We start from the raw sequence: 26,187 nt of genomic DNA, 5'->3' as shown, positions 1-26,187 counted from the left end.
GGTCCTCCCAAGAGGAATGGAATTTCCACTGTTGGGAGTACCCCATCCAGACTGGAGTAGAGAAGGGGGTGGAGGGGGAAAGTTGGATGCAAACCAGAAGCAAACCTGTCTTTATGGGCAGGACCTGAGTAAAACAATAGGAAGACATTTCAAATTGGTATCTTGGAATCAAACTGAAATTACGATTTATTCTAGATGTATGAACTCCATAGATAAAATCACCAGTTGGGAAAAGTTTCCAAACGACAGTGAATGTAGTCAAAGGGTGTTGGAATCTTTAATATAACCAAGCTGAAAGAACTGGGGTTTAATTACAGCATACAAAATATCACAGTATCACAGTATGTTTGGGATTGGAAGGGACCTCAAAAGATCATCTAGTCCAATCCCCCTGCTGGAGCAGGAACGCCTAGGTGAGGTCACACAGGAACATGTCCAGGCGGGTTTTGAATGTCTCCAGAGAAGGAGACTCCACAACCTCCCTGGGCATCCTGTTCCAGTGCTCTGTCACCCTCACTGAGAAGAAGTTTTTTCTCAAATTTAAGCGGAACCTCTTGTGTTCCAGCTTGATCCCATTACCCCTTGTCCTATCATTGTTTGCCACTGAGAAGAGCCTGGCTCCATCCTCATGGCACTCACCCTTTATATATTTATAAACATTAATGAGGTCCCCCCTTAGTCTCCTCTTCTCCAGACTAAAGAGACCCAGCTCCCTCAGCCTTTCTTCATAAGGGAGGTGCTCCACTCCCTTAATCATCTTCATTGCCCTACGCTGGACCCTCTCCAGCAGTTCCCTGTCCTTCTTGAACTGAGGGGCCCAGAACTGGACACAATATTCCAGATGTGGTCTCACCAGGGCAGAGTAGAGGGGAAGGAGGACCTCTCTCGATCTACTAGCCACCCCCCTTCTAATACACCCCAGGATGCCATTGGCCTTCCTGGCCACAAGGGCACAGTGCTGGCTCACGGTCAGCCTGTTGTCCACCAGGACCCCCAGGTTCCTTTCCCCTACACTGCTCTCTAATATGTAGTTTCCCAACCTATACTGGAACCTGGAGTTGTTCCTGCCCAGATGCAGGACTCTACACTTTCCCTTGTTAAATTTCATTAGGTTATTCCCCGCCCAACTCTCCAGCCTGTCCAGGTCCCGCTGGATGGCAGCACAGCCTTCTGGCGTGTCAGCCACACCTCCCAGCTTAGTGTCATCAGCAAACTTTCATCAGAAAACTTTAACTTCCCTTCCAACATAGCAACAAATTGTAATCTAGCTCCTGGGTGGTGGTGGCTTTGCGGAGATAGACGAGCCAGGAAAAGTCTACCTGGTAATTGGCAAGGCCGTTGTACAGGCAGATACATAGTACCTTAAGAAAAGGTGTTTAACCATTCATACCCACCCCCAGGTATTGTCAGGACTTTATGGAGAAAAACGCGTTCAGTGCCGAGTAACCCTCTTGTAAAGAGACCCTCTGGATTTCCTAGTTTTGCCAGATAGTTTATTCCTCAGCTGGGAGTTAGTGAGCTAGAAAAAGCCATAGTAAATATATCAGCCACAATCGAGAAAATCTAAAATGCCACTATGGATGCTCTTCAGGGACACCAGGAAGAGATATCGTCACTAAGCAAGATAGTCCTACAAAATCGCATGGTCCTAGACCCCCTGACTGCAAAAGAAGGAGGAGTATGTGTGGTGATAAACTGAGGTTGTTGCTCATATATTAATCAGTAGAAATGGGTAGAAACAGATATTCAAAAGATATGGGAACTATATCAGATCCTCCATCAAGTTACTAGAGACAATACAACATGGGGATTCTCAAATTTATGGGAAGGCCTCACTTTCTGGCTTCCCAACTTAACCCGGTTACAATCCTTATTTGTAGCTTTAGTGGGAATATTAGATTTAGGGATACTGGTCTGTATGATGATGTGTTTCTTGTGGTGTTGCCAGAGTACCAGGAATACTTACAGCAACTGGAAGAAATATCGACTCAGGCATGAGCTAGAATCTAATAGGTATTTTGTAAAGACATTAGATAAAGAATTTACTAATCTCTTAGAAACGAGGGGGTTGATACAGGGAATTAACAATTAATTAACTAATAATTAATTAATTAACACTTAAATAATTAACACTTAAAGAACTAACACTTAAAGACACTTAGAGAACTAACCCTTTAACCTACATCACTATTGCCTAGCCTTGCTTAGTTTTGTGTAACTTACTGTAGGAGAAACAGGAGTTCGCTGACACCTTGCAAAGATAATAATCCGTGTGTGCATCCTTGGGTGAACTAGATAACAGAAACTTGGGCACAGGACAGGAGGTATGCCAGTTTTAACCAACTCAGCAGTCTTGGTCCTAACCAACTCATCACACTGGACCAAAGGTGACCGTGTACAGAGGAGACCCGCGTTCACAATCACTGCGCAGCTGCAACCAGGAGGAGCCAGAGGTGGAAACTATGGAAATGGTCTTCTGGAACTCATTGTAATAAGAACCGCCTTCTCGAGGACAGGTTATGAATATGTATAGGTGTTCCTAGAACTTTCATGAATATGTAACACTTTACTGCATTTAACCAAGCTCACAACTGCTGTAAAAACACACACATCTTGGGTGGAGCTATCCCCTGTGTGTCCAGCGTTGTAAATACATACCTTCTTTACAATCTCAGAGGTTGTAAGGTCGTTTCCGTGCCTCAAGAGCAGCTTCATTTTGCCCCAACTATCTTCTCTCCCACCATGAGGACCATGTGAGCTGGTTTGAAATAATTCATCTGAAGAAGGGTATGACTAATATTTAGAAAATGTATTTATAGTTCTTTGGTTCAATAATGGAGTGGATACAGACATTGACAAGAATAACCTGATACTGAAAATGTTACTTGTTAATATTCTCATATTTTCTCTTGCTGTCATTCCAATTGCAAATCACAGATACCTGCAGCGGAAAAATCTAAATATTTCTGTTATACTGTATTTTTTAAATAACTATTTTTAATAACTATTATATTTTAATTACTATTTACTACCCCATACAAATGGACTGATTTTTTTTAAACAACTAAACCAAATCCCTGGTCAGTCCCCAAGTGTCTCTGTAAAACGTGAAAAAAGAAGTTCTCATGTTTCACCAATGTCTCATATAGAAAAAGTAGCATGAAAAAAATCCCAATTCCAATGAAGTATTTAGTACCAAACAGCCTAAAAGGCTCTGACCAGACTTCCTTCTGCATCCATGTCCTTGACTGTATATGGCTGCATGTTGAAAAAAAAAAAACAGAATTATATTTTTATAACATATGGTAACACACTTCTGGTTTTTAAGCACTACATTTTGCAATCAAAACCTTGCTTTAGGAACACTAAAAGTTTGGTTTACTACATTGTTGAAATACAGAGCAGTTCCAAAAATAAATCCTACTTTTTGGAGAGCTACTGGATGGGGATTTTTTATTTGATTGTGGTGGTTTGACAAAGTCCAGCCATCCAGAGTAATCAGGAAAAGCATCTAAAAACCAAATCAACAAAGAAAGATGCTTCAGAATGTTCATTTTTTTCATCCAAAATCTTAAAAAAATGGAATTAATCCAAGTTGAGCAAATGTTGGCTTACAAGGCAGTAATAAAAAATTCAAAAAACTGGCATAATTTATACCCTTTACTGCAAAATAATGACAATATCCTAAACCTATATAACTACTAAAGGAGGAAAACAAGAAAAAAAATTATAATGTTAATGTTTGGCTTTCTTCCAATGTGTGTAATAGCCAAAATAATTGGCTATTTCAAAGGCTTTACCAGGTGTTTGTATCACTAATGTCAGTTCTTCCCACTTCTTCCAATTTGTTCTCATGTCTCCTAAATCTGAAGAGCAAAAGATTTTCAGTCACATTCAGAAGATGCTGCTGCCACACTAAATATTCTTAAAAAAAAAAAATAGCAATTTTCACCCTTATTTTCCCAAATCTTGAGAATATTAAAGTGGAATAAGGCTTAATGCCATCTACATAACATGAATATCAGACACCAATGAGACTTTTGTGGAACTCCTGAATGATGAAAGGAAAACATCTTTTTGAAGAACTTCTTGATTTTCTTCAATATATTTGTCTAAAAATCCTTCAACCACAAGCATATGATTAAAATCACAATAATGCAAAGACCAACTGCAAATAACTATTAGTCCTTCATATTAATATATGGAAGTTTAAATAGATGGAACTTCACCAACACTTTCGTTACAGAATTTTAGGATTGTTTGCTCTTTCTGTTTAAGGATAATTTATACAGCATTTTTTTCAGGAAAGTGTCCATGTCAAAGAAATAACTGATTAATAATTCAGATAGAACTGCAGAATTTGGTGATCGCTCAATACAAAAGCTTTAGATTTGGGTTACGCTGGTTATTTCAGTCTATTCTGAAATTGCTATTTTTTGATGATATAAAAATAGGGGGATTAGGTAGGAGTAATATTCTTTAAAATATAATTCATCTGAAGGAGAGTATGACTAATATTTAGAAAATGTATTTATAGTTTTTTGGTTCAATACTGGAGTGGATACAGACACAGCCAAGAATAACCTGATACTGAAAATGTTACTTGTGTTCATGAGCCATCAACTCGGAGTAATCAAAACGAAGGTAATTTAGTGTAAACCAAGGCGATTCTCATATTAAATGAAATTTAAATCACTAAAATCCACATACTGTAGAAAACATTAAAATATGGTATTGGTTTACCATGTACTACCTTCAGTAAACATCCTAAAAATTTCGTGTATAATAATATTTTAAGGGTTTTTTACAGTAGAAAAAAGAGGATCTAAAAATTCACACAAAAATGAAGTTTTTTAGATTATTAACAATGTCTGCTTAATCCAATCAAAAAATCTTACTGACTTAGTGACATATAGAAATTGAATAAAATACAGGGAAAAATAGTACTGAAAAGACCTAAGCGGTGCTTTTGGTAAAAAGTAGGTGGTTTCTGAGTTTTCAAGAAATATTATGACAAAATATTATTTTGGGCTTCTTCCCTCCTCCCCACTATTTGACAAATCTGGACAATATCTCAATTAGGAGTCTTGATTTAATTTGCTCAAAATTTCCCATTCTGCCACCAGTGTCTTCAGTTCTCCAGCTTAACGAGTAATCCACATTTTGTATGTTCGCAGCAGTTACCGCCAAGTAGTATTTTTACAGACTCCCAGCTAAACGACGTTAATTGCATCACGCTAACGTAATTATGGTTGACCGGTTTATTTGAAAGTGGGTTTAATTTCATTTCTACATCATTACTGGAGTCATCAGATGATTGCGGGGAAGATTTCCTATTTTTTCACAATCACACGCATCTATAGGAAAACATTTATGTCTGGTGGCGAGTTCTGCATTCAACGAGTTCTTTAGATAATTTCAAAAATTAGATAGAGCTGCAGCATTATTATATTAAAAGACATCACAACCTTAATTTACAGTTCAAATACTGTTCACGTTGATAGTGCATGAAATGCTTGTCCGCTGCATGCTGGATAGGAGAAAAAAAATTAACTTTTTGCACACCATAGAATCTTTTCGGTTTGAAGAGATCCTCAAGATCATCAAGTCCAACCGTTAACCCAACCCTGGTACTAACCCATGTCTCTGAGAACCTCGTCTCTGCATCTGTTCAACCCCTCCAGGGATGGTGACTCCACCACTGCCCTGGGCAGACTGTTCCAATGCCCGACAAGCTTAATACCCAAACCATCTTCAGCTGGCACAGTTTCCGAGGGTTTAACCTTAAGAGAGGGCTTAAAGATGTTGTCACCCAAAGGAAAATTTCTGTAACCATTTTACTAGAAATGGTATTGGGATCTGGAAATATAAATTCAATAACCAGCACAGTAGCTGGAATGCAGCTTTATTCATTTAACCTTTCATCGTATTGGAGTTTAATAAAACTAAGCATTATAAACTTATCGCTGGAATGTAAGACAAGGACTAGATAGATGAGAAGCTGGAGAGGAAGGCACAGAAGCAAATAAAACCATTCCCGATGTGGATGTATAGACAAAGAAATTCAGGTAAAGAAGTTTCCTTTGGGGTGCTTGTGCAAAATGAGAGCGTGTTGGTCTGACAAGCTTTTGCACGTTATTTTTATTTTGCATATTAATCAAATGCTTTCATGTTTGGCCTTTCTAGGTAGGTCCCTGGCTAATATTTGGGTTTTTGTGTCAAGTGTTGCCCTCTTTCCCACTCATTTTAGAGCATTTTGGGAGGTTTGAAGTCGACTGCGATCGTGCAATTCGGTGGACGGATTTTCCTTGGCCAGGATGCAAATCTTGTCATGCTGTTGTGGATATTAATAATGACAGAGTTGAGACCTTGTCACTCGTCTGCTGAGTAGCGCAGGGAATAAATTTGGAAACAAGGTTTCATAAGAGAATTGCAGTCAGGAACAGGACAAGGTTTTCTGTCTAAATGAGAAATTTCAGAATGAGTCTAACCTGGGAATAATTTAATCTTTTACCAATTATTAGGAATTTCTTTGCATTCCTGTTAGTATTTTGGATTTTTGCTCACCATTATGAGAATCTGTAGCTGATAAATACACAGATCCATAGTCTCGGTCTGACTAAACTGAAAATTTTTACTTTCCCATTGGTCTTAGTTCACACAAACCCCCTCACATTGAGATGATTTTATACTGCAGCTGATGTTCGGAAGGAGTTTAAATCTGTTTATTTCTGCCATGTACATACATGGATTTTCTTCTGTATTAAACAGTTGCTCTAGGACTCGTTTAATGTGTGTCTAGGGTGATGTGCAAGTCTTGAGGGTGAAAAACCTATATGAGTTGGCTTTCTCCAGTCACCTTCAGCTGGCAATTTATCATTTCACTAAGGTATTTGAGGTTGGCTTCCTGGATTTATTTTGCACCTCACATCTTAGAATCATAGAATCATTTTGGTTGGAAAAGACCCTCAAGATCATTGAGTCCAACCATAACCCAACCCTGGCACTAACCCATGTCCCTGAGAACCTCATCTCCACATCTGTTCAACCCCTCCAGGGATGGTGACTCCAGCACTGCCCTGGGCAGCCAGTTCCAATGCCCGACAGCCCTTTCCGGGAAGAAATTGTTCCCAAGATCCAACCTCAACCTCCCCTGGTGCAACTTGAGGCCATTTCTTTGTGTCCCTGTCACCCCTCACCCTCCTGTTCTCCAGGCTGAACCCCCCAGGTCCCTCAGCCACTCCCATCACACTTGTGCTCCAGCCCCTTCCCCAGCTCCGTTCCCTTCTCTGAACTTGCTCCAGCACCTCCAGGGCTTTCTTGGCGTGAGGGGCCCAAAACTGAACACACAGATTTGAGTTAAGCCCTGAAACTGTTATTTTAAACATCACTTTGAAATTAAGAATGTTCAGTTTGTTGTCAAAGTAATTGTTGACGACAATTTTTGCTGGGGCTAAATGTTCCACGCTAAAACGGGGAAATTAATGGAAATATCAAGCGACACAAACACCCAAGTAAATTTGGAGCCTGGACCCTGTTACATGACATTTGTGAGCAAACAGTGGATGGAATTCACTAATTATAAATTCCAAAATTGAAGTCAAATGAGAGGAGGTAGTTATACTATGATACGCTGTATTGCAGTCATAGAATCGTGGAATAGTTTGGGTTGAAAGGGACCTTTAAAGGTCATCTAGTCCATGTCCCTACTTGTTGAGAAGCCAACCCAGGAGAAAGAGTCACCAAATCCTCTCCAAGATGTTTGAAGTCTTGGGGGCTTTGAGTTGTTTGTGCCCATGCAGATAAAAGAGCTTTATCCAGCTTGTGCATCATCTTACCAGGCAAACAGAAGTGGGATCTCCTGTTCTTTAACCACAAACTAATCTGCTGAAATGTTTTGAGTTCCAAAAATTAAAGGTCAGATGGCAACTTCCGGGAGAGAAATCAAAAGCCTGAAACCCACACGTGTCGTAAGGAGCTTCACGTGAATTAGAACACGGTACAAGGGCAGGAATACACAGGAAAAACCTGCAAGTGATTCATTTGCTCTGTAAACCCACCTCTCTCTAGTTTGTATGGCACGTGTCAGCAATAATAACTAAAAGATGCAGGTAAAGAAATCTGGTTATTTAAATTAAAGTCATTAAACTATTGTATCAAATTATCCTTTTAGGTACTCTTATGCTTAATGATCGAGTAATATGATAGTAAAGCCTCAGACAGGCATGTCCTGGAACATGTATTAACGCTGAAAATAAAACACTTGTTCCATTTTCATGCTCAAAAATCCACAGCAACTGATAAATCAACATTTTTTTTACACAGTATTGCAGTGAGAGTTCGAATGAGTACAAACCAAAGATCCTTCAGCAGTACAAAGATATTATTCAAGTCCTTGGAAGACATTTCCTCCTTGTACCAAAACTAGAGATTTTCCAACAAGCCATGCAATTAAATTACAAAATTGTTGCCAATTTGTGGGTATTGGCTCATTAAAATGAAGAGGACACGATGGATTCGCTGTTCAGAACATACCGATTTGCCACATGACTGCAGAACTTCCCCAAAAGCTCCTTGGAAATTGTTTTAAATCCTTTTTAGGAAGCCATAGCCCCATTCTTAAAAAATAATGTTTTTAACTGTATGATGTAAATATCCCAAATTACAAGTGGCTTGAGAATTGCAACTTGACAGGGTACAGTGAGTCTTTTAGCCATGAATAATTGCAGTTTTGTTTTGCTATTTTTAAGCGGAATTTTTTTTTTTAAAGACATTCTGGACATGACATCATTCCTACAGGTTCCTGTATTTTGGTGTTGGTGGTTCCTCAGCTAATGCACATTTGGATAAATCTCTGTAGGGACATACCAGTTGTGTTTTGAAACATGAAGTTTGATACTCGCATAATCAGGGAGCAGAGAGTTGGTCGAACCAAGGGAACCTCTTAGGGATTGCGTGGCTTGCTCCAGCACTTTGTTGTGTTTTTTAGGCAGCAAAGAAAATAAACTGGAGGGAGAAAAGAAGTGGAAAAAAAATATTAAAAATAAATTCACAATAGTGTCCTGAAATAGTTCAACTACCCAATCAGAAGAGACGGTTTATTATATACACAAACTTGAATAAAGAGATTTTTAGAATGCAATGAACAACAGTTATACAATTTATTTATTTATTTAGCATCTGGGCTAAGCAACAGTAAAATTTGAATAGAAATATTCTATTCAACGATGTGAAGAACATCATTTGTTCATGATTAAATTCTTAAAAAGTCAAGCTGTAACAGAAAGAATGGTATACATGGAATTTTAAATTCATAACCATTATGTGTTTGCTAAAATGCAATTTTTAAGTGCAGCATCTCATGCAATATAGTGCAACAGATCCTTAATCATCCTGTGTATTATTCATTTCAATAATTCAGTTGTTTAGTACAGGAAGAACCCAAGTATTTTACAGAAGCTTTGCTCTTGGAGTTGGTGGTGCTTGGGACATGGAGCAGTTGCAGACATCTTGTTTGTCACATCATTTAGAAAATATTAAATCCAGTTTAGCAATTAAAAAAAAAAAAGTGGCAAAAATACTACCTCAAGTGTTATATTCTAGATAGTTTCTATTTCTCAGAATTAGAGAACAGCTTCAGTGCTCGGAAAGCTTTTCTGCCTCAAGAAATGACGCTCGGCATTTCAAGAAGTCCTCTTAATTTTTTTTACTTAAAATATATCATTGATATTGTATCTGTCACAGATGGTAGGAGTAGATTTCTCAGAGTATCAGTGGTTTTCCCTTTCTTGCTAGTCAACAGCCTCAGGAAAAGGTTTTTCCAACACTTCTCATCGCCACAATGAATTAGTTATGCTCCTCAAACCTAAATTTTATTTCTCAGGAGCCGACTCAATAAATTCCACCATTTCCCAACACCTCTTCCATCAGATATTTCTCAGAACAGATTAACAGTGTCCTTTTAAGGACAACCTTAATCACAATGAAGGCATCTAATTAACCCATGTGAGAGCCCTTGGGTAGGTTGGACCATCCTCAAGGTTGATCCAGAGTCTACGAACATGAGGAACGGGCTTGAGACAACATGTTTGACACCAAGGCTGGTATCACAGCTGGTCCCACCAGGATAATCCCAACCAGACCGATATGACAAGAAGGTCGGACTATATTGCAAGACCTCTGTGGTGGTTACAGGGGTTGAGAGTATTTGGTGTTTTCAGGATAACACAATATTTTTGGCACCACGAAAACTGGAATCTTATTTTTTCCTTCGTGTTGTCCAATGGAGACTCGACGTGTCATTCCTGGGACCAAACGCCAACCTCTCACTAACTCACAGCTATTAGAACACCCCATGTTAAAAAGGGGAGCAGCAATACAGAAATAAGATATATTAATAGGCTTTCCACCTTTTCCCCCCCCTCTCATAATCTACTATTGTATTCGCAGACTGAAATTTTTGTTCAAAATTTGGATTTGCAAACTGGCCCTTGGCCCAAACCAGCAGCGCTATTTTTCAAATTGCTGGGATTTTTGAAGCCTTGGATTTCAGAGATATTGTCATCAGCACCATCTAGTGCTGCAGAGACAGAATAATCGGTTAAAACCACCCTGGTGATGGTTGGGGAGGGCAACAAGAACAGGTTAAACCTGGTGTGTCTGCTCCAGAAGATACAGAAAATTTCACAGAGAGGAAAAATTTGGAAAAAAGAGGATTTCCAACTAGTAGATTCTTCTCCAAAACACATAAAGCATTTCAGCTACCAAGGATATTTAAATAGAAACAAAGAATTGGTATCAGGATTTTGAAAAGTGCATTTATTCAACACATATGTTAAGGAATATGCACATAAATTTGTATTCTGCATGGAATTGGGAGAGCAAAGAGCAAATTGATTTTCTCTGACAGATATGGAGACAACTGGGAAAAAGAATAAGAAATTAAAAGGACGGAAGATTATTTCTTTATATCCTATTTTTGCCTTTTTTTTTTTTTTTTTTTTTTTTTGTAATTAAGTGTAAGGTAACTAAACTCGAGTGCCTGTTTATGGCATAAACAAGCCCTTGGTGGCTGATTTCTATCTCCCAAAGGGGGGACGTTCTATTATCTGCTGTCTTTGGCACCGGGACTTTCCCTCGCAGAGTTTTGCTTTCCTGCCTTCTTGGTCCACTGCCCAAAACACCAATATTCAGGTTAAAAACAAAACAAAACAAATAATGTCCGACAGCCCTTTCCAGGAAGAAATTGTTCCCAAGATCCAACCTCATCCTCCCCAGGTGCAACTTGAGGCCTTTTCTTTGTGTCCCTGCCTCCCCTCAGCCTCCTGTTCTCCAGGCTGAACCCCCCAGGTCCCTCATCCGCTCCCATCACACTTGTGCTCCAGCCCCTTCCCCAGCTCCATTCCCTTCTCTCAATTTGCTCCAGCACCTCAAGGGTGTGCACTGGGAGGTGACGGGGTCCAAGGAGTGTGAACAAGTCTTCTCTGAAATTAGAGCGGTAGCCAGAGGTTTCCCAAAATGTGTAGCACTGAGTTTTCCAGCTGTGCTTATACTCGGAGTTTTCAGTAGAATGAAGGGCACGAAGAGGCTGGGGAAGATGCTGTCCATGTGATTCAGTGATGGGATGGAGAGAGATAAGGAAAATTGGGAGCAGCAAAAGGCTCATCCCTGCAGAGCTGGGTCCAGCAGATCTGCTGTCATTAAAATTGTGATTTGGGCACCAAATTCACCCCCTACCTCATCCTGCTTTGTCTCAATCGCTTAATTCTTGTGTGGTTAAACCCAGAGATGCTGAGTTGTGCCATGGTAAAGCTGACCACTATTATCCATTATTATTTCCTGACTTGAACATAAGTCTGGTAAGGGGTGAGATGAAAATTATCTTGTGTTTTAGGCAACTGAGTCCAGCAAAAATAATTTCTCCCTTGCCTCTTTGCATTTAATTTTTTAATTATTATTATTATATTTAGGTTGTTAGGCAGATCATTTTAAAAGGAGACATTCCCAAGAGCCACTCGCTCATGTTCTCATGTCTCACTTAGGAAACAGCTTCATTTTTTTACCTGCAGTTACAAGTCAACAGGAGAAGTGTTTTAAGCTAAGTGCTATAAAATTCAAAGTGCTCTGGAAAAATTGGTTATTGGATGTATTGATCTATACAAGAACATTACAGGTCACTTCTGCCAACGGCAGCCTGAATTTCATCTGTCTCTATGTAGGGTTAAGGTGGTTCTGAGGGTGCTGCTTCAAGAGCATTAGTTAATATATTAAGTTAATGCATGCGATACAAATCTGGACTTAAATGTTGAATAGTTCATTATTCTGCCTTATTAATATGTTTATAGTTGATATATTTGATAATTACAATATATATTATATTTTATAATTTATAGAAATAAATGTTATGATTATATAAAATACAGATATGCATATATAATCCCCAAAATGTATCTGTCTACATTAAAAAAAAATCAAGTAATATTTGGCCTTTTTGCTACAGAGAGGAATTCATGCTGGCAGTTGTTGAGTTGGTTTTAAAAGGTTTTTCTTCCCTCTCTCTACAAGGGAGGTCAATCAAGGTGTAGATAGAGAATAGCAAATGTTCTCACTAATTTGAGTGTACTAACTAATAAACTAAAAATAATCGGAGGACAAGGTGATCGGGATAAATGCAGCAAGTATTCTGCGCTATTATATACTATACTGAACATATTTACCTCCTTCATCTCTTTTGTTCTTTATACCTTTCAGGGCTTATATTTTTCCTTTCATTCTCTATTATAAATTCTTAAACCAGGTGTGTGTTCCAATCAGAGGCAGGTGTATCTAATAAGTCCTAACGACTTCATTGCAAAAGAAATGACAACTGGCAAGGGACTGATTTGCTGGTTTTGCATTAATAAAATCAAAATCATTGATATTGGCAAGTAAATATGGTATTTTGTTTGCAATATTTGCACGTGCCTGGACTAGATTTAAAGGTTAATTTAATTAATTCAAAATACACATCTTAAAATCATTTCCCCAACAATCCTGTCTACCTGAATTTCAAATTGTTGAGTGTAGCAGGAGGAATTAATATGAAATTATTAAGATGTTGTTTACCCATCATAATGAGCAACGATGTTGATCTCTACAGGACTCTTGATCTGATGGTTCTGGTTTAAGCAATATTAGTTTTTGTTACTGTGTTTTGCCTAAAGTATGCTGAGTTTAATAAAACTGAGTATATGAGAAAAATGCTGCGTGGTGGACCAAGTAGGTTTTATTAAAAAAACAACACACAAGCTCATTTTCCTCTATTAACATGTTGACATTTCTACATAAATCCTTCAGCTGGTGCCTGCTCTGTGTTTAAGGTTCTTCCCTTCAAACACAGGCTTTTGTTTCACCTCTCCTCGTTTACCTTTCATATATTATTATGACTTAATTTTCTTGAATTTCCAGTAATCTTTCAATTCCTTCTTTCCCACACCTGCTGCTGTTACTCCTGAAATTTTCATTTTGAGAAATCAAGTAATCAGACCTGTTGTCTTATTGTACAAAAGTGAAATGTTTTTCCCTTTTCTGACCTATCAGACACTATCTGTTCCTCTAGAGGAGCTTTGTGCATTAAAATATGGACACAAATAATGGATATATACGTATTTTTTTTGTTTTTGTTTGTTTGTTTGTTTGTTTTTTGTTTTGTTATGTTTTGGTTTTTTGTTTGTTTTTGGTTTTTTTTTTTTTTTTTAGCTGGCCTGTGGACGGTCTTCACATTTGGCAGTGTGCGGACCAAAGTGCGGCCACAGCTGGAACGCTGCGCTCCTCTCACAAACCAGAGTCTGCTGCTTCTCCTCGTCTTGGTGAATCTCACTGATGCTCCCGATACATCCAATCCCTACAGACAAGCTATTATGTCCTTCAAGAACACACAAGGTTTGTATTTCTTAAGCATCAACGGATGAAAATGAAGCGTTAAGTTGCTGTGACTACTTCAAGGTTCCATTTGCAAAACTTGTTTTCCCTCCAGCCAACCTGTGGAAGAGCAATATAGTATAATTTCTTTTGAGGACAAGGCTACTCTTTCCTTCAGAATTGAGAAATTTTAGCCAGCTTCATAATTTCATAAAATATAAATAAAACTGACCTATAAGTAGGTTGGTTATCCAAGAGTCTTCAGGCGTTCCCTAAAACTTTGTAGCACCAGGGGAAATTCTGTTTAACTGGAGACATGTTCCTCACGATATGAGGATAGAGGATTGTTCGAATATGAATAATTTTTTGTCCTAACGTGATCCTTGGATTTATTGGATACTGTTTACAGGTAACTGAGATCAAATTCTTGATACAATTCATGTTTTGTTCTGTTTTTTTTTTTAACTGAGAACTTCTATGAATGCTTTATTTTGGTTGACTTTATTTAATGTCCTCAGTAGCTAGTTATGTATTTTATTGAAAACTTATATCTGTATCATTATAAATTTTAAAAATAAACTATTCTTTGTCATAAGTAGCACAAAAAGCTGTATTTTCTCTCAATATGTCCATTTCACAGAATCACAGAATCACAGAATGTTAGGGGTTGGAAGGGACCTCAAAAGATCATCTAATCCAATCCCCCTGCTGGAGCAGGAACACCTAGATGAGGTTACACAGGAAGGCGTCCAGGCGGGTCTTGAATGTCTCCAAGGAAGGAGACTCCACAACCCCCCTGGGCAGCCTGTTCCAGTGCTCTGTCACCCTCACTGAGAAGAAGTTTCTTCTCAAATTTAAGTGGAACCTCTTGTGTTCCAGTTTGAACCCATTACCCCTTGTCTATCATTGGTTGTCACCGAGAAGAGCCTGGCTCCATCCTTGTGACACTCACCCTTTATATATCTGTAAATGTTAATAAGGTCACCCCTCAGTCTCCTCTTCTCCAAACTAAAGAGCCCCAGCTCCCTCAGCCTTTCCTCATAAGGGAGATGCTCCACTCCCTTAATCATCTTCGTGGCTCTGCGCTGGACTCTCTCCAGCAGTCCCCTGTCCTTCTGGAGCTTAGGGGCCCAGAACTAGACACAATATTCCAGATGTGGTCTCACCAGGGCAGAGTAGAGGGGAAGGAGAACCTCTCTGGACCTACTAACCACAACCCTTCTAATACACCCCAGGATCCCATTGGCCTTCCTGGCCACAAGGGCACAGTACTGGCTCATGGTCATCCTGCTGTCCACCAGGATCCCCAGGTCCCTTTCCCCTACACTGCTCTCCAATAGGTCATTCCCCAACTTATACTGGAACCTGGGGTTGTTCCTGCACAGATGTAAGACTCTACACTTTTCCTTGTTATATTTCATTAAATTTTTCTCCGCCCAACTTTCCAGTCTGTCCAGGTCTCACTGGATGGCATCACAGCCTTCTGGTGTGTCAGCCACTCCTCCCAGCTTGGTGTCATCAGCAAACTTGCTAATAGTACACTCTATTCCCTCATCCAAATAATTGATGAATATATTGAATAATACAGGCCCCAGTGCTAACCCCTGAGGGACTCCACTAGATACAGGCCTCCTGCTAGACTCTGCCCCATTGACCACAACTCTCTGGCTTCTTTCCTTCAGCCGGTTTGCAGTCCACCTCACTACTCGATCGTCCAGACTGCACTCCCTCAGTTTAGCTGTGAGGATGCTGTGGGAGACTGTGTCAAATGCCTTACTCAAGTCAAGGTAGACCACATCCACTGACCTGCCATCATCCATCCACCTCGTTATGTCCTCATAAAAATCAGTGAGATTGGTCAAGCATGACTTCCCCTTGGTGAAACCATGTTGACTGCCCCTAATGACCCTTTTATCCTTGATATGCCTTGAGATGGCACCAAGGATAAGTCATTCCATCAGTTTACCAGGGATGGAGGTGAGGCTGACTGGTCTATAGTTACTCAGGTCCTCCTTCCTGCCCTTTTTGAAGACTAGAGTGACATTTGCTTTCCTCCAGTCCTCAGGCACCTCTCCCGTTTCCCAAGACTTGGCAAAGATGATGGAGAGCAGTCCAACAGTGACCTCAGCCAGCTCCCTCAGTACCCACAGGTGCATCCCATCTGGACCCATGTATTTATGGATGTCCAGATTGCCTAATTGCTCCCTAACCCAGTCCTCATCAACTAAGGCAAACTCCTCCATTGTCCTGTCTTCCTCTGGTGCCTTGGTAATACGGGGCTCCTCAGGACAGCTTCTGGCAGAGTACACAGAGACAAAGAAGGCATTCAGTAATTCTGCCTTCTCTGTATCTTCTGTCACCAGGGCACCCACCTCGTTCATCAGTGGGCGTACATTGCCTCTGGTGTTAGTTTTATCTGCCACGTATTGGAAAAAGCTCTTCCTTTTGTCCTTGACCCCTCTCACCAGGTGTAATTCTAAGGCGGCCTTAGCTTTCCTAGTTGCCTCCCTACACCCTCTGACAACAGCCTTATATTCTCCCCAAGTGGCCAGCCCCTCCTTCCATGATCTGTAAACTCTTCTCTTCCACTTGAGCTTACCCAGCAGTTCCCTGTTTAACCACGCAGGTCTCCTGGCTCCCTTCCTTGACTTCCTACATGTCGGGATTCTCTGATCTTGAGCCCGGTAGAAACAGTCCCTGAACACTAACCAACTATCTTGGGCCCCTTTACCTTCAAAATTTATAGAATGGCTTCTTGTTTCCACTGCCAATACTCATACAACTGAGCTTAAATTTGATTCCTGTGAACATTCTGAGCAGCTGGTAGGAGGAGAATGATATAAAAAAAAAAGGCTGGTTATTGCCATAATGATCTGTAGTGTCTGGCTTTTTTGTTGAAACAATTGATAACATTTAATTGGGACAAAAATTATAAAATTCAGGATAGTTTTCTTTATTCGACATGCTCTAGAATAGTTTAATTTCTCTCTTGGACAGTTTAATCTTTTATAGAATATCACCCGATATGCTGCTGTTGCTGATAAGTTTCTTTAGTACTGTTTAATTTTTTTAATAATTTTTAAATATCCTTTAATGATAGTGAAATAGATAGTGAAGTGCTATAAATATAAGTGACATGCTTTAAATATCCACAGAAGCGAAGCTTGAAAGTCAGTGGACACTCCTCAGCTAATGAATCATGGAGTCAATTTTCTGCTTAATAGAAGACATTGAATTGATCTGATTTTGCTGTCCACATCAAATTTTTCCCTAATTAAGAGAAATACTTGCCCGAAGCAGGATGGTTTTAATTGGTCCATAATGATGATCAGTGTTTGAAGGGGATGTGGAGGCAGAAAAGACAAATGTTGTTCTCTCCTCTTCCTGGTGGAATGTTTTTTGGGGAAAATGTCCTGGTTTTGGGTTGTATAGGGTTAATTTTCTTCTTAGTAGCTGGTGTAGTGCTGCATTTTGGATTTAAAATGAGAATAATGTTGATAATGCACCGATGTTTTAGTCGTTGCTAAGCAGTCAAGGACTTTTCAGCTTCTCATGCCATGCCAGATGCACAAGATGTTGAGAGAGAGGAACTGACCCAAACTTACCAAAGGGATATTTCATACCATAGAATGTGTTCAGTGTATATTGGGGGGGGGGGAAGAAGAAGAAGGAAGAGAGAAGACATTCGGAGTGATGGCATTTGCTTTCCCAAGTTATCGTTACCCGTGATGGAGCCGTTGCTCTCCTGGCCATGCCCGAACACCCACCTGCTGATGAGAAGCAGCTAATTAATCCCTTATTTTGCTTTGCGTGTGCGGCATTTGCCTATTCATCTGCCTTTATCTCAACCCATGGGTTTTCTCACTTTTACTCTTCTGATTCTCTCCCCCATCCCACCAGGGAGAAGTGAACGAGTGGCTGCGTGGGGATTAGCTCCCGGCTGGGGTTAAACCACACCAGAGAGGCAGGGATTCCATCGCTGACAGGCTGCGTCTTGCCTCTAAAGGGAAAAAAAAAAAAAAAAAAAAAGATAAAACGTTGCCTCAGGACCTCCTGCTGTTTTCAACTGAATGGCTGGAGCCATTACCCCTCGCCCACGCCAAGAGAAGCAGCAACATTGACTCCACCAGGCCCCCAAAATCCCAGTGGGAGCCAAGGCTCCTGTGGAGCTTCTACAGGTTTTCCAAGTGTTTTTTCCTTCCCAGAAGGGTGGAAATGTTGTTCGAAATCAGTGACAACCACCACATTCTTCCACACTGAAAGCTGGTTACAAATTCGGGCTTAAAAAAAAAGGGGAAAGTGACACACGTGCATCTCATCGGGGGTAGGGAGTGTTTGTGTGATCAGTCCCTCCCAATATAGGCAGAAATTTCTCCAGAAGAGTGGAAAATTTTGGTAAAAAACATGGGATTGTTCATTTAAAAGCCAAATTTGTTTCATCTTGCAGTAGCTGCCCATGAGCACATGCATGGTTACACTGTTCTCACCGTTTTCCCTGGTCATGCTGTCTATAATATCTAAGAAATCTTTCAGGATTTGAAGAAGAAAGGAAGATTTTGATTAAATGCAATAGTTGCTGCCTATTCTGTTGGCTGTTGTAGTACAGTTGGCTGTAAAACAGCTTGTAAAAATGCAGATTTTTATATTTGCATTGTTTTTTTTCCTTTATTTTTCCAAGTCTTTTCTTCCTCTTCTTAAAATCCCTTCTGTCCAGAAATTACTGTGCAGGAGAAATAATATTGTCCTGCTGTTTTATACAGCAGAGCTTTCCCAAGTTAATGCATTTTTAATAACATAATTCTGAAATCTGCAGTTTGTTATTATGGGAACTAAAGAATTTTAGTTAAGTTCTTCAACTTTGAACATCTTGCTCATAGTAATATGGGAATTTTTAAGCCCAGACCTTTAGTATATTTGAGTATCCAAGCTCCTGTTGTTCCCAGAATATCATCTTGCCATGAAATTGCTGGAATTTTTTCATGTGTGTAGCTTGTTTGTGTATTCAGTTGCCAGGATGCTGAAAGAAATCAGCCCAAAAAAGGCCAATTGTCCCATTTCACAGAGCGTCACAGAAGATGCATGTTTTAGTTGGATGTTTTTGAACAAGAGCTGGATGGGAAAATACTTTCTGCAAATTTCTGTGAAGCTTTTTGAGTATTGAGAAAAGCACCTGCTCTGCATTGGAACTAAACCTCACGGTCTCAAAGTTGTTTTGTTTTTTGTTTTTTTGGTTTTTTTTTGTGAAGAAAACAAAGTAAAAATCTCCAGAGGCTGAATAAGAACACAAATCTGGATTTCTGACATGAGTATGAGCACGTTGATTGTCACATTTGCTTTTTTCGTTTCCACTGGAAATTCCTAAAAGGTGGAGATCTGTGCTGATGGACGTTCTCCTCGAAACTGGTGAAGGTTCTTCAAGCCAAAATCTATTTTATTTTCACTTCCAGCTTTGGCACAGATTATATTGTGAACATAAACAAACTGTTGTTACCATGAACGATGTTCAACTATATGCCACGGTGTTTTAAATCACTTTAATTAATGTGCTAAAATCCCCATCTTTTAAAGTCCTGACAACACTTGTTTTCTTGAAAATATAAGGATAGTCTTGCCCTTCATTCCAAAAAGTGGGTAGCAGATAAATCCACCCTAATGCCCGTGAACTAATCGTGGAAATTTTATTTGCACATAAATCAGGTCGTTGATTCCAGCGAAGACACTGTAGCTCCTTTGCAGCAACTCCTGGGATTGTCTTTTTTTTATTTTTATTTTTCTACCAGTAGAAGCTATTTGGACTAACTATATATATATATAAAGATATTTATGAAAAAAGATGAGTGTCTTGCGCAGATACAGGAGCTCACGTGGGAGGAGAATTTCAGCTTTATGACACAACCAAAGCTTCATGAGACCTTATCAAGCTTTATGATTAAAGTCCTGGATGATTTTTATTTCTTCCTTCATATGATTCTGTATAAATTTTTTCTCCCCAGCGATTTTTTGAAGCTAATAAATAGCTGGATAGTAAATATATTTGTTAATTATTTTTGAATTATTTATTTCAGATAGCTCTGCCTTTTCATCATCAAATCCCCACACTTTCCAGATTAATTTTAACAATTTGTACACGGCTTTGTGCGAGCAGCAGAAATCCGACCAAGCAACTCTCCTTTTATACACACTTCTGCATCAAAATAGCAACGTATGGGCCTATGTGTTGGCACAGACCAACATAGAAAATCTCCTAAGTGTTGTGTCATTGCAGGAATATGATGCTAAACATGTCACTGCAGTAAAATATAATATTTATAAAGCTCCCAGGCTTTGATTCCCTCTTAGTCTTGATCCACCTGGGCATGGTGTAAAGAAACTGGTAGCAGATATCATACCATTTATTATTATAATTTTTTTTTTTTAGATATTCAAGCCAAGCGTACGGGGATAATAGTTAATAAAATGAGCTGTAACTTGCCTAATACGCCAAATATCTTACAGGGTTGACCTGAGGCTGAAACTCTTCAAGGAACAGCTGGCAGATTTTATAGAAATGCAACTCTTGTGACTTTTTAGCTGCTTTAAATAGGATTGTGGTTAATGGTCAATGTAACAGGCACATGGTACAGGTTTTTGTAGGTTATAAATTAGCTTTAGTAACATTTAGTTCCAGTTCGGAGTTGATAGACACCACTGTTGGCAAACTGGGGGGAGATGGTTAATATTGAATTAATTCAAGACTGAACTCCTGTGTCATCTGCTGCAGATTATCTAGGTGAGGGCTGAGGCATTTTGCATGAATTTTGTGAACAAATGGTTGTATTTAATTTTCTGGGCTTTTAATATATGTTATACCATGTTGCACAGCTGCTGACAATATCAATTTATTTTTAGAGAAATAAAGGTTAGGTGTGTGCATTGTTTTCTAATTCTGATGTCTGATTATATTGTAAAATTGCCAGAAAAAGCAGGAGGTGCATATGTCAGCTCCAGATGCAGGTACTCAAATGCTTCACAATGTGCAATATCTTCATATATTATCACTCATCCTTCTTCCCTCTCAAAAGAAAACCCAAAAAACAAAACCAAAAAAAAACCACAAAATGACAATTAATAATCAGCAACATTAAACATGTTGTGGGAAAAGCTGAGAAAATTAAGAAAAGCATCAGTAAAAACTCAACAGCATGTTTGATTTTTTTTTTTTTTTTTAGTACCAAAATTTGAAACTGTCTTTTCTTATTTGACTCTTCACACATCCTGTTGCTTTTTGTGATTGCTACTGACATCTTTGCCCAATCCTCTTATTTTTAGTGAGTAGGTAAGGATAAGAAAAGCAATTTTAATTGCTTAGGAAGAGGCAGAAAGGATTGTGGGTGGGATGGTTTCTGGACAGAGAAGTCACGATCTCCTAATTACAACCCTGTGGTGAAAAAGGCTAATTTAGTCTTGAGCTTATCAACAAGATGAAGAAGTAACAGAGCTGGATGTTTCCTTCCCTATATGGCAACGGCAAGAGCGCTGCTCACATGCTGCCTGTGGTGTATGACTATATTTAATGTTTTTAATAAAATATTTACAGGCTGTTGAAAAATCAGAGTGTAGAGAAACATTTTTTTTCACTTGAATATTAACAATAAAACTGCGAGAGGCTTTGAAAAAGCAAAGTTAGTGCAGAAAAGAGCTTGAGAAGCGTTGGGATAAACATGTGACATCGGGAGGGGAGGAGGTTGGAGAGAGATGTGATAAGAAATAAAGCCCAGAGGTTGAATCCTTCGAGTTTATGGGTGCAAAACAATTAAGGTAATTAATTTAGAGGCAAACCAGTGCTCTCTGTGGATAGATTTGACTGAGAGTGGATGAATTTTTGGAGGAATATTGCGGCAATGAGGAACGACGCATACAGATGCAGACAGAGATGCATAGACACAGAGTTCTTGTTAGCAGCGAGATCAGAGCCAGGCAGAGCTGAGCTCACTTTTATTATCAGTTCTCAGTTTATAGGTTTACGGATATGGGCCTGGACTAAGAGGTTAGATAGGATGTTTTTTCAATAATTGTTATTCCAAACACACCACACTCATGTTGTGACTGTTTTCAGTCGTGTTCCCATGCATATCTTGTGAGTGGTTCCACTTAAATTTGAGAAGAAACTTCTTCTCAGTGAGGGTGACAGAACACTGGAACAGGCTACCCAGGGAGGTTGTGGAGTCTCCTACTCTGGAGGTATTCAAGACCTGCCTGGACGCCTTCCCGTGTAACCTCATCTAGGTGTTCCTGCTCCGGCAGAGGGATTGGGCTAGATGATGTTTCGAGGTCCCTTCCAATCCCTAACATTCTGTGATTCTGTGATTCACATGCCCAGGCCCGACATTCACACATCATACATATGGGGGCAGTTTTCTGGCCCGAGATATCATTCTCACTGGCCTGGGCTATCACTCCTTACACTCATAAAAAGCATACTTCTGTATAACCTGTCCAAGGCCCTTCAGCTGGAACCGCACATGCTGCCATTCCCACAGAATATGGCACAAGTCAGCAGCTTCTTCATAGAGAAGCAATTGGGTGATGTAGAAAGGTCTGAGATGGGAGCTCAGGTAAGCTGAGTGCTCAGCTTAAATATTTAGGCACGTTGTTCCTGTTTTGCTGCACTCACTGCATCGCATTTGTTGCATTTTCTCCTATTTTAATACTTTCCTGATTTCATTGCCCGGGAAGCATCATAACAGATGTTCCGTGACATTTCCTGGGATTTTTAAAATGTGTCTTTGCTCTTTTGTAACTTGAATTTTTAAATGGGTTCCAGGTGTCTTTCTTAACTGTTGTAACAGATAAAGTCTCTGCTTTTTTCTTCATTTGTTTATGAATTTACCTCTGTCATTTATATATAAATACCATTATTGTGCTTTATAATATTTTATCTATAGTAAAACAGCGCATCTTTTTTACTCTTATAATTCTGCTTGATAGAATCAATAGGGTGTTGGTGTGTCTTCCATAACTCTTTGTAAAATTTTATAAAATAGGTTCAATATCTGCTGCTAGTAGGGATGTTCACATCTAGAATTCGACTCTCTTATTGAAAGTATTTGCAAAAATTCTCTGGGAAGTGGTGGCACTGGTGAAATAGGGATTAATTAGCAATTTTTTTAATAAGCACAGTGTCGCAGTCTGAGGATGGGAAAATATTGAGCCTTTTTCTGTTTATAAGAGCAGTTAACACTCATATTGCAGGTAAAAATACCAGTGAGGTAACTGCTTGTAAAAAAAAAATAAGCTATTTCTGTTGAATATATTTGCTTTGGCTGCTGAATTGATGTTTTGTTGCTGCTCAACACGACTGGACTGAAATAATGAATATGAAGATGTATTTATATCAACTGATAATACAGCATTTTTTTTTCCTGTGGTATAAATTTGACTTTAGTCAGTTACTTATCTGACTCCGCGGTGTTGTATTTTGTTGTGTACTAAAACCAAACTATTTTTAGAAATAGTTTTTGGGGAAGCTGCTCCTGACCTTGGACTGATTGTAACACCTGCAATTTTCAGGCTTGGTTTATACCTGTCCCTTGTTTTGGGGATTAAAAGTGTTTTTTTTTTTCTTCTTTTTAACCAGTGGCTGTGTCTTACCAGTTAAAAGCTGCTTCTGATGGAGAAATTTTAGAAGTGATCTAGTAATGATAATTTAATGACTATGAATAAAAGGGCCAGCAATGCAAAAATAAGTGGTTATAGTCTTCTCCGTACATGGCTGGACATTGGCATTGCATGAGAAGACAGAGATAAAAGTTTTAAGGTATGTGCGTAAGATAAAAGTGTAGAAATTCATTTTGGTTACAGTTCTAGATAAATTTTTGTAAAATTAAATTTCCAGAATGTCTCAGAATCAAGGTACCATTTTTTAAGGGAGTTTGCAGCAAGACTTAAAGAACACAAATGCACTTTCACGGCTACAGTTTGGCCTATTTTAATATTAATGTGCATAGACAGAATAGTTAAGTTGTTGTTTTCCCTGCAAAATCAAGTTATAAATGCAGTTCTTTAATAATTTTAGATTGTTCCCTGCTTATCACAACGCTTGGAAATGACTTTTAGCTTACGTGATGCAGAGCTACGTACAAACTAAATATTTCAGATGGAAATAGTTTGAATAATGGACTAACGCTGTGACATCTATCTCCCTTTTCTTCCATCCAAGGAAAAATATTAATACTGATTTTTATTTTTTTTTTTTTTTGCTATATGCTGAGTCAATACTCTAAGGAAAAACCTGCTCTTTGCTTTTCTCTCAAGACCTATATTCAAAAAACCACAAAGACATCAACTCCAGTTCTGACTGTAGAGAGAAGCTTATGAAGGACCCTTTGAAATGGTAAAGGAAGAATATTTGCAACGTGTAAATATTATTTTCCCTCTGCTTTTCTTGTGGTGTTGCCTTGACCCATCCATCAAAATATTTTGTGGCCTTGAAGCATTTAGATCAATCTCATTGGTTTTCATAGAAACTTTAATGTGTTTTTAGCATGTTTGGGACTGATTGGTTGTATTATAAGAGAATATTCTGGTAATTTTAGAGTCTTGTGAAGCCGCTCACCAGAATCCGTTTCACATGATTCATCCACTACACTCGGCCTATTTTGAAAAACAGCAAGTTTTTTGGTGTCTAGAAGCTTTTTGGCAACAAATTCTACGTCTTATCCACTATCTTGGAATTGAGAGTTTTCTCCAGTTCCTTTTTCCAACAGATTTTGGGATTTTTAGACCTATTTCTGCGGTGGGGAAGCCGCGTTGTCCGGAATCAGTGGAAAGCCCATTTTCAGTTGGTAGCAAGACGTTTGCATCTGGATTAGCTTTAGCTGAGCGCTCAGTACACTGCTCATCACAATAAAATTTCCTTTTCCTTATTATTGCAAGACTTTGGCTTTGGTTACTTGTCCTGGTGGAAACATTGCAAGACCTTGGGCTGAACTGTCCTCGTAATGTCAGTTCTCTTTGGCTGAGTATTATCTAGAATAGGAAAAGCAGGCCTTTTCTAGGCTTAAACCAACCCAAACTGATTCTTTTCTGGGATTATGTCCACACACCAAACTGGGATTTGAATTTCAGGTCTTGATATTTCTATGTGCACCTCAGCACCATTATATTTGATGAGAAAAGTCCTTTCAGACCAAGCTTGTGCTTGAATTGTTTGAAACAATTGTTTTTGCTGCTTGAACATGTGGAAATCTTGTTTAACAGTTTTAATAAATTTTAATAATCACATTTATTAGGAATTGAAATTCTGCATCTGACCACAAGAAAGAATTTGTTTAGACTCTTGCGGAGACTGAAAGAAACAGATGGAAGGTGTTTGAACACCGTATGTCACTATTTAAGGGTGGTTATTGCAAGAGGGAGAAATTATGATATTGTTAAGGGAAGCATGATACACAGGACGTTTTAATTCTCCTCTCTATTGTCTGAGGTATCTGAAAGACTAAACTAATTCACATGTTTTTTCCTTCCCTTAAAGGTTCTGCCAATTCTTGAAATTCTCTGTCATGTCGAAGAAAGGAATTCCCACCACGTTTACATGGCTCTTATCATTTTGCTGGTCCTCACGGAGGACAACAGCTTTAACCGATCCATCCATGAGGTGGTGAGTTGTTGTTTTGGTCAATTCTTCAGCTCTAAAAATCATTTAAATGTTTATTTTTAGAAAGAGGCATCTGTATATCTGTGAACGTGCTCCCTCTTGTAGAGGAGATGCTGCATATACTTATTTTTCTGTCTCATTTTAATAGCCAGACAGGCTGAAAAAAGGTCGTAGGTAGGTGCTGGGTAGAGACTCGAACTCTTGTGGGTTACTCTGAGCAGTATTTATTGTAGAAGATTCACAGGAACAGCAGCGTTGGGTCACCTCCTCAGAGAGTGACAATCATACAGAAGTATAACTAGTCATTATATAGGGTTCTAACAGGTATTATGCAACTAAACAAAATCTATCACTGTCTATCACTGTCGATATCTATCACTGTCGATATCCTCAGGTTCCTTTCGTTCCAGTGGTCTGCGGGTTCCACTTCTTCTTTCTTGGCAAGTACCGAACGAAAGGTCATCAGGTCGCAGGGCTAGCTTCTTTTGAAGTTCCACCTGTCTCATTTGTTATCCGTAGTTCACCAGTCTAGCACAGAAATCAGCAACCCTAAGAATAGCATTTATCAATGTCTTAACTAAAGGTACAAAGCAAGCATAAGGTAACCATGCTCGTGGTTCTGGGTAAGGACTATACAGGGGACAAGCTGAGAC

At 39.1% G+C, this 26,187-nt stretch overlaps 1 protein-coding gene across 1 annotated transcript in view; it reads left to right on the top strand.

Moving 5' to 3' along the window:
- Positions 1–26,187, top strand: part of LOC135577008 (dymeclin-like) — a 225,210-nt gene that overhangs the window by 75,704 nt on the left and 123,319 nt on the right. Inside the window, 3 exon segments of the mRNA XM_065044447.1 lie at positions 13,738–13,920; positions 19,965–20,149; positions 25,412–25,537. Of these exon segments, the coding sequence (XP_064900519.1) occupies positions 13,738–13,920; positions 19,965–20,149; positions 25,412–25,537 (494 nt within the window).

The sequence above is a fragment of the Columba livia genome, chromosome W (assembly GCF_036013475.1).
Source record: "Columba livia isolate bColLiv1 breed racing homer chromosome W, bColLiv1.pat.W.v2, whole genome shotgun sequence".
NCBI classification, from domain to species: Eukaryota; Metazoa; Chordata; class Aves; order Columbiformes; family Columbidae; genus Columba; species Columba livia.
Note: the sequence above shows the minus strand (reverse complement) of the source record. Positions and strands in the feature narration are given on the sequence as shown.